Source organism: Danio rerio, chromosome 18 (genome assembly GCF_049306965.1).
Source record: "Danio rerio strain Tuebingen ecotype United States chromosome 18, GRCz12tu, whole genome shotgun sequence".
NCBI classification, from domain to species: Eukaryota; Metazoa; Chordata; class Actinopteri; order Cypriniformes; family Danionidae; genus Danio; species Danio rerio.
In genome coordinates this window covers 1,497,371-1,507,500 of record NC_133193.1, presented here as the reverse complement: position 1 = coordinate 1,507,500, position 10,130 = coordinate 1,497,371, and the positions used below count along the sequence as shown (strand labels likewise).

At 40.1% G+C, this 10,130-nt stretch overlaps 1 protein-coding gene across 1 annotated transcript in view; it reads left to right on the top strand.

Moving 5' to 3' along the window:
- The window catches only part of parp6a (poly (ADP-ribose) polymerase family, member 6a), an 11,750-nt gene extending 6,131 nt beyond the window's left edge, over positions 1–5,619 (top strand). The window contains 7 exon segments of the mRNA NM_001002537.1: positions 1,151–1,257; positions 2,351–2,428; positions 2,778–2,872; positions 4,109–4,169; positions 4,248–4,338; positions 4,412–4,478; positions 4,762–5,619. Coding sequence (NP_001002537.1) covers positions 1,255–1,257; positions 2,351–2,428; positions 2,778–2,872; positions 4,109–4,169; positions 4,248–4,338; positions 4,412–4,478; positions 4,762–4,957 — 591 coding nt within the window. The 5' untranslated portion in view covers positions 1,151–1,254 and the 3' untranslated portion in view covers positions 4,958–5,619.
- Positions 5,620–10,130: the final 4,511 nt, after the last annotated feature.

Genomic DNA, 10,130 nt, shown 5'->3' with positions numbered 1-10,130 from the left:
ATTAATATAAAAAGCTTGTCAGGCGAATAGGTATTACAAAGTTGTATAAATGATGTACAGTTTTATACATTATATTTATCTTTTAAAAAGAGGTAGGCCTACTGGGCAAAAAGGAGATGCCTCTCAGACAACTCTATAACATCAGAAAGATCCGACCCTTCTTATCTGAACATGCAGCTCAACTCCTTGTTCAAGCTCTTGTTCTCTCCAGACTGGATTACTGCAACTCTCTACTAGCCGGGCTTCCAGCTAACTCTATCAAGCCTCTTCAGCTGCTCCAGAACGCAGCAGCACGAGTGGTCTTCAATGAAGCTAAAAGAGCACATGTCACTCCGCTGCTCATCCGTTTGCACTGGCTGCCAGTTGCTGCTCGCATCAAATTCAAAGCTCTGATGTTTGCTTACAAAACGACTTCTGGCTTTGCTCCTTCTTATCTGCTCTCACTTCTGCAGATGTATGTGCCCTCCAGAAACTTGCGTTCTGTGAATGAACGTCGCCTCTTGGTTCCATCCCAAAGAGGAAAGAAATCATTTCCCGAACTCTCGCATTCAATCTGCCCAGTTGGTGGAATGAACTCCCTAACTGCATCAGAACGGCAGAGTCACTCGCTGTCTTCAAGAAACCACTAAAAACTCAACTATTTAGTCTCCACTACACTTCCTAATCTGCAATTGCCTCTCTGGATATACCACTAACTGTACTCAAATAAAATAAAATAAATAAATAAATAAAAAATGTACTAATGCTTTCCTTCTTAGACTTTACACACCTGAAACTCGCCTACAGCACTTCTTCATTGTTGCTCTTATAGTCGTGTAAATTGCTTCCTTGTCCTCATTTGTAAGTCGCTTTGGATAAAAGCGTCTGCTAAATGACTAAATGTAAATTATAGAAGCTGTCATTCATACACCATACTCAAGGTCTTGGTCTCTTGTTTATCTTAGCATCCACGTTGGATAAAAGAACGGCATCTTAACTCTGTCGCTCCCGAAATGGATTTGCCGTTTAATGTATAGTAAATCAGACTCATTCACAGTAGCGTCGCTAATCTGCCATTTCTCTGTGGATAAGGTGTATAAATGTAGAGCTCTCTGTGGTTTTGATGTAAATGAAGAGCGAATGTTCTAATCTGTGTGTTTTGTTCCTCCAGAAAGCGATCGGCTCATATTCCTGTGGACGTGTCTGTTGTTTTGAGCTGAAATGGATGTAAAAAGCTTCATCCTGTCAGAAAGCGGTCTGTGAAAACTGGAGCCAATGGTAAGTGTTAATGCTTCATTACACAGTCAAACAACATCAGACAATGAACACACACACGCACACACAGTTGTATATGTGGTTTATGCTGACTTTTTTAAGGCGTAATGTATTTTATACTGTAAAAAAACACCTTACCCAACCTCTACCCCTAAACCCAACCTTTAAAGAAACCTGTGGCAAATTTGATTGTCAAAAAATTAAGTAAGTTCTTAAGTGTTTCTCATAAACCACCTTAATCGAGTATAACTAGATCATACCCATATCATACAAATGAGTGTCCTTGTACTGTAAATCACATAAACTAGTACACACACACACACACACACACACACACACACACACACTTGTATATGTGGTTTACGAGGACTTTCTGTAAAGGTAATGTTAATGTACTATATACTTTAAAACAGGTCATACCATGTCATTATAAAAATGCGTATTCTTTACTAATGCACATTTGTTAAACTCTCATTGGGTAGATTGTCCATCCATCCATCCATCCATCCATCCATCCATCCATCCATCTGTGTATCTATCCATCCATCCAAACTATCCATCCATCCATCCATCCAACTATCCATCCATCCATCTATCTATCCATCCATCCATCCATCCATCCATCCATCCATCCATCCATCCATCCATCTGTTCATTCATCCATCCATCCATCCGTCTGTGTATCTATCCAACTATCCATCCATCCAACTATCCATCCATCCATTTATTCATCCATCCATCTGTTTATCCATCCATCCGTCCATCCATCTGTTTATCTATCCATCTGTCCATCCATCTATCTATCTATCCATCCATCCATCCATTCCATCCATCTGTTTATCTATCCATATATCCATCCATCCATCCATCCATCCATCCATCCATCCATCCATCTAACGGAATTAAAATAAATATTTGGAGGTAACAAAGTAAGGGAAGAACTCAATTAAGTTTAAATATAAGAAAAACAATCCTCCAAAATTAAATCAAAACCATTAAACCTGAACTAATAAAATTAGTTAACATTCAAAATGTTAGTAAATGCCATTATAGAATATGAATAATATGACAATGACATTGTTTGTGTTGAATTTAGGATATTAAAGGCCAGTGCTGGACGGATGAAGAATCGGATGGAGAGAATGAACCAGAGCAGTTCCTGTACGGCATCCAGGTAAAATGGTTCATTTAGGAGGGTGTGATATTGACAAAAATATACATCTTATTATTTTGGGGGTATTATTTTATTTTGCTGAGTATGATTTTGTGTTTCTACTTTAATGTTTTTAATGTGTTTGTTGTAATAGCTTTCATCATCCAGTCAATATTTTTGCACAGTGTTTTTATTTTTATTTTTAAACTAAGGGATAAACTCCATAATATCAGATGATGTAAATGATATTAGTAATGTTACCTTTATTGTGCAGCACCACAAGTTACATTTATATGTTTACTTTTCATCAATTATTGCCTGTTGGTATAATGGATGTCAGTTGAAGTGTAATACCGCGGTGTTCCTGTAGGGGAGCTGTGCAGCGGATTTGTACCGTCACCCACAACTGGACGCTGACATTGAGGCTGTAAAAGACATTTACACAGACAGTGCTGTGTCTGTCAGGTGAGATTAACCTCACTCCACTTCTGATCCACATTCACTGCACATTCAAACCCTATTCACATTCACTGCACTTTCACATCCGATTCAAATTCACTGTGATTCACATCCGATTCACATTCACTGCATGTTCAAACCTGATTCACATTCACTGCACTTCCACACCTGATTCAAATTCACTGCATGTTCAAACCTTATTCGTATTCACTGCAATTTCACATCCAATTCACATTCACTGTGATTCACACATTATACGCATTCCTTATTCACACTGATTCTCAATCTCTGTGATCCACATACGATTCACATTCAATGCATGTTCAAACCTGGTTCATATTCAGTGTACTTTCACACCCAATTCACACTGTGATTCCCAGGTGATTTACGTTCATTTCACATTCACACCTGATTCACATTCATTGTGATTCAAACTGATTCACGTTCTCTATGATTCACACCCGATTCACATTCACTGCATGTTCACACCTGATTCACATTCATTGTGAATCATAGATGATCGAAGTTAATTTAGCTTTCTCATCTGATTCACATTCACTGTGATTTACACTGATTCACAGTCTTTGTGATTTACACCTGATTCACATTCACTGCACATTCACACCCAATTCACATTCACTCTGAATCACACATGATTCAAGTTAATTTAGCTTTCTTACCTGGTTCACATTCACTGCGATTCACACGTGATTCACAATCAGTGTATTTCACACCCGAATTACATTCACTGTGATTCAGATTCATTTTGCTTTCACACCTGATTCACGTTCATTTCGCATTCACACCTGATTCACTGTGGTTATTCACATTAATTGCACATTTAAACCCAATTCACTACACTTTCATACCCAATTCATATTCACTGTAATTCACACATGATTCACATTCATTTCCCATTCCTTCCTGATTCACATTCACTGTGATCCACACTGATTCCATTACTGTTATTCACACCTGTTTCACACTTGCTGTCATTTACACCTGATATGCATTCAGTGTACATTCAAATCTGAATTACATTCGCTGTGATTCACATATGATTCACATTTATTTCGCATTCACACCCAAATTACAGTCATTGTGATTCACACCTAACTCACAGTCACTCTGATTTAAACTGATTCACATATTCTATGATTCACATTGATTCACACTTGATTCACTTTCTCTTTTTTCACACCTGATTTGCATTCACTGTGAGTCTTTTTGCTGTGCCTACAGAGAGTATGGTACGATCGACGATGTGGACATCGACCTGCAAATCAACATCAGCTTCTTGGATGTAGGACCAAACACTTCTATATAACCCACTCAAATAATCAGTGGTGAGATGTGAATGAAAGCATGTGTTATTTCTCAGGAGGAGGTTGCGAATGCGTGGAAGGTGATCCGGACAGAACCCATCGTCTTACGCCTGCGCTTCTCTCTTTCACAGTATCTGGATGGACCAGGTGAGAAGTGTTCACACCTCTGCGTGTGTGTATGAGAGGATAAATTGTAAACTTATTTAATTAATCCTTGCAGAACCGTCTGTGGAAGTGTTCCAGCCGTCTAATAAAGAAGGCTTCAGTTTGGGCCTTCAGCTGAAAAAGTAAGTTTGCTAATGTTATTCATTAATATTATTTTATTCAACAAGGACGCATTAAATTGATCTATTTTTTTATTCACAGAAAACATTTGATCTATTTTACATTGCAGTAATCTTTCACTGTTTTGTTTATTGTATTGATGATCGAATATACACAGCTTTAGTAAGCACTAGACATAAAAATCTAGTCAGTAAGGCTGAATGAAGATTTATTTCTCAGTTTTATTATGGAGCCATTTGGATTTTGATAATAAGTGTGTGTGTGTGTGTGTGTGTGTGTGTTCAGGATCCTCAGCACGTTCACGTCTCAGCAGTGGAAACACCTCAGTAATGAGTTCCTCAAGGCGCAGCAGGAGAAGCGGCACAGCTGGTTTAAAGCTGGAGGAACCATCAAGAAGTTTCGTGCAGGACTGAGCATCTTCTCCCCCATTCCTAAGTACATCATTACAAGCCATGAATGCGAAACACCGTACTCATTATAAAATTTGCAAGAAAAAAAATAAGATTGAATGAAAACCTGCAGTATAATTAAATTTGCAAGGAATTTTTTAAAGAGTTGAGAGGTTCGCCTTGAAACATTTTCATTTTGTTTCATGCTATTAGTTGTGTTGTTAGAAAATTCAAGCGTTTTCTTAGGCCCCGTTTACACTAGTGCGTTTTAGTTTTAAAACGGCGTTTTAGAATGAAAACGATCCGCGTCCACACTCGCGTTTTACCCAGCGTTTCTGAACTGCTCTCCGTCCACACCAAAACGCTGAAAACGCACATCACGTGACCACACACACACACTTTGCCAATCGCTGGAGCCCATCTACCCAGATGAGAGCTCTGCTAGTCGGACTTCTCATCAAGCATCTCCCGCTGGATCTAATCTCACTATATTTATTAAACGGGATATTTCATTCATCTTGTTGTCTTTATCTAACGACATATTCCCTGACTTTGGTCATTGGAATCTATTACTTGTTCTCAGGTAACGTGTTTTGGCTGAGCGCAAAGATAAGTTAATGATTAATGTAACCACGTAGCCTACATTCTGTATATTGACTGATCGCTTGCCTTTATTTCCTATAATGTATAAACTTATTGTATGTTATAATTTATAATGGCCATTATCGATTATTAAAACTGATATTCAGCAAAAGAGAGGCTGTGTTTCGTATTTTCACTGAAATTGAAAGGAGGCAGTGTTGTTATCGGCTCCGTGTTGTTATAAATATCCACACAGTGAAGATGACGCTCATGCAGCACGACGCCTCAACATTTCTGCTGTCTGTTTAGTTGTTAATATTAAAATTAAAATAGGCAGTTCCTTATACCAAGTTTACATTTTATTGTTGAGAAAGTGAAACAACGTAGCCAAGGTGATGTGAATGAAGTTATAAAGTACACTGTTCCCTGTGAAGATTGACGCATGTCCTCGGTATGTTTTCCATATCAAACTTAGAAGAAGAGATGCAGCCTTGATCAAACTTGCGAAGTCTGAACTTACACGGAGAAGATTCAGGACTGAACTGTGTGTTAGGCTACTTAATATTGAGGAAAAGCCCCAATCAGAGAGGCGAATGTCTGCAGCCCCGCCTCCGTTTTCAGATGTCTCCGTCTTTCCCCATCCACACTGAGACGGAGCAGCAGCGTTTCAGAATGAAAACGGCCTCTCCAGCGTTTTCGAAACGCTCCGTTTTCGGCGCTCGAGAACTCCGGCGTAGTGTGGACGGATGGCGTAACCGTAGCAAAACTTATGCGTTTTCAAACTAAAACGCACTAGTGTAAATGAGGCCTTAAAGGGCCATGAAAGCCCCTTGTTTCAGCAGGGTGTTTTCACACCTCTACTTTGGAAAAAGTCAGAAAAGTGGGCGTGTCCAGCTCTGTTTAGGGGGGAGTGTCGGAGGAACTTAAGAGGCATGGTGTGGGAGTGTCTATTTGGGCACCCGCTGAGTTTCAGAGTCAAAACACACACACACACACACACACATGGGAGAAAGAGACTGTGTTTACATGGACATCTGCAGTCGAATTATTTGCCAAATTATTAAATGGTGGACTTTAACTGCAGTTTGGCTCTTTCATTTAGGAATTTCATTCATGTCCCTCACGACAAACAAGATATTTGACTCGAGGATCTGCTCTAAGCGTGTATTTTTCATGCAATGTTTGATACCGCACGGCGAATGAGAGAAAAAAACTCTGCATTTCCCGGAAACTTAGATGCACACAGCAGGTAGCGTCAGAAATCTGCGTGTGTTATTCCGGTCACTAAATGCGGTGAAAACCCTACACGAGGTTAAAGTTTGGTTGTGGTGCTAACATGTTTACACTCGGTGCAATAGTTAGTTCGAAACCAACAAACTGAATAAACAGAGCACTGCTCGCTCACTTACCAAATCTGTAGAGACAGGACAATCACCAGCAACTAGAGCCGCGTCTTTATTAGGAGGAGACTAAAGCGAATCCGGATCTCAGCGTTTGCAGATGAGAACAGCTCTCAGGTAAACAATAATCCTCCTTAGACGCGTAAGTTATTGTTGTCGCGCGTCGCGTACACTGTTAATCCACACGTGAGTCCAGCTGAGCTCTCACAGAGAGAAAATGAAAACAAAACTTCACTGCAGCAAACTATAAAAGCAACACTTCACACTTGTTTTGCCAACACAACGTGGCGTCTCTGTCGTGTAAACACTCTGACAGTAATGAATATTAATGAAGTTGCACAATAGAGCGCGCTGATTGGTTTGAACCAAGCCTTAATCATGCATTAATGCAGCACACTGTAAGACGTAATAAGACACACTCTGGCACAGACGTCCAGTCTGCACGCTGGAATACACGCTATTATCTCATGACCGTGACGCAGATACAAAAATTTGTTTCAAACCAGAAGTACGAATTTGCTTGAAATAACGCAAAAACAACCAATTTACACTTTTTAGTGAGATATAGGTGTCCTAATAGTGTTTTTAGCAGTGTGGGACACATATACCACTGTCAACTGCTCAACACATGTGTTCTGGTGTTTCGTGACCCTTTAATTTGTTGGCATTGTGAGATAATGCAGGATGTTTTTTATTGTATTTTGCCATGTGAGGATATGCTGCCAAACCAGGATGTATTCCTAATTTGCTGGTGTTTTTTGTAATTGCATGTGTTTTCTTTAATTACAGCATGTAAAGCTCTCTCGTCCACCATACAGTAGTCAGGGAATTTGACATATGGCTTTGAGCAGGAACCCTGCTTAATGAGACTAATCAGCATGCCCTCCATGTTGGCTCCAGGTCTCCCAGTTTCCCCCTGATCCAGGACACAGTTCTGAAGGGAAAGCTGAGCGTCCCGGAGCTGCGGGTCACACGACTGATGAACCGCTCCATCTCCTGCACCATGAAGAGCCCTAAAGGAGAACTGTTCAGCTACCCTCCAAACAGCCAGGTCAGCAGCTTCCAGCACACACACATACACTCTCTGTCCCAACACACACAACATTTTCTGCCTGGACGCAGTGGTGGACAAGATTTAACCCTTGTGTACTGTTCAAATGGACTCCCTTTTGGTTATGTTGGGGGCTGTTTTTGCCCTATTGACTTTCATTATAGCCATGTGTTGATGGCCATGACAGCATATAACAGCTTATCTAGATTTTCTCAGACTTGGTAAGTGCACAAACATGTGCAAAACATACAACTCTATATAAAAGCCAGAAAATAAGCTTTTTTTTGCACTGCAATTGATGAACAGCAGCAAAAATGACAACAGGGAAAACCAGAAACAATCAAGAATGTATGATTATATGCTGTCATGGCTTTGTAATGAAAAAATGTGATTATACTGGAAGTCAGTGGATCAAAAACAGCTATTTTAACTCTGGGAGTCAATTTGCCCAGATTGTATAGAGTTTTTTTTTTAATTAAAAAAATTCCCAAAATATGTGTCAAAATAAGCTTTGTTACCAGAAATCATCACACATCCTGAAACACAGAGAAAGCTGTGGTCAAATTAAGACTCAAAGTGAATGAAAACTTCCCAACAGCACACATCCTGGGTTAATCAGCTATTACAGCTCAGTACAATCTTTTGTGTCTAACATTTTACATGTTACATCAAATAGGCATGTAATAAGCGGGACAAAGTACATCCAGGATGGTTGTTTTTATAGAATAAACTATTCAGTATAAACAACAGTGCTCTGCTTCACATCAGGCTGCCGATAATCCTGTTGGGCTTTATTTTGTGATAACAGCCACTTGGATGTACTTTGTTACACAACTACTTGCCATGATACCTAAAAATAGAAACCAAAACGGCTGAATAGAGCATGCACTAACCTATATTATTCAGTCACAAGATGGCACCAAACTGTAAAAAAAAACAGCAACACGACAGAAGAAAATATAGATAGATGGATAGATAGATAGATAGACAGACAGACAGACAGAAAGACAGACAGACAGACAGACAGAATGATGGACGGACGGACTGACTGACTAATAGATGGATAGATAAATGGATGGACAGACGGATAGATGGATGGAAGGATGGATGGACGGATGACCAGACGGATGGACGGATAGATGAAGGGATGGACGGAAAAAAAGCTGGATGGATAGATAGATAGATAGATAGATAGATAGATAGATAGATAGATAGATAGATAGATAGATAGATAGATAGATAGATAGATAGATAGATAGATAGATAGATAGATAGATAGATAGATAGATAGATAGATAGATAGACAGACAGACAGACAGAATGACGGACGGACAGACAGACTGACGGACTAATAGATGGATAGATAAATGGATGGATAGATGGATGGAAGGATGGATGGACAGACGACCAGACGGATGGAAGGATAGATGAAGGGATGGACGGACAAAAAGCTGGATGGACAGAAAGAAAGATAGATAGATAGATAGATAGATAGATAGATAGATAGATAGATAGATAGATAGATAGATAGATAGACAGACAGACAGACAGAATGACGGACGGACAGACTGACGGACTAATAGATGGATAGATAAATGGATGGATAGATGGATGGAAGGATGGATGGACAGACGACCAGACGGATGGACGGATAGATGAAGGGATGGACGGACAAAAAGCTGGATGGATGGATGGACGGATAGATAGATGGATGGGTGGGTGGGTTGATTGATTGATTGATTGATTGATTGATTGATTGATTGATTGATTGATTGATTGATTGATTAATTGGTTGGGAACAACAGATCTGGGAACATATCATAACATATTTTGGATGTCGTGACTGACCAATCAGGTATAATGTGTTATTGACACTTGCTTGCACACTTGAATCACCCTGTCAGTATGGTCAGCAGTAATATTTTAATTTATTAGTGTATGTGTACTTTTACTGGAGTGTCTGATTTGTGTGCTTGGTCCTCCTGCCCGTGAGCCTCGCCTGACGGGCAGACGGCTCTGTCCCATAATGCTCTTCTCCGTTGACCCATCAGACTGTGGCCGTCCCGGCGGGCAGGGCTCCTGCGCAGATTACCACACGCCAGCTGATTGAGTTGTTTTTCTCATCCCAGGCGGGCGGACACTGCAAGAACATCCCCACGCTGGAGTACGGCTTCCTGGTGCAGGTACCAGAACAACGGCAGTAACACTACACTCATTACTGCAGTCATTACT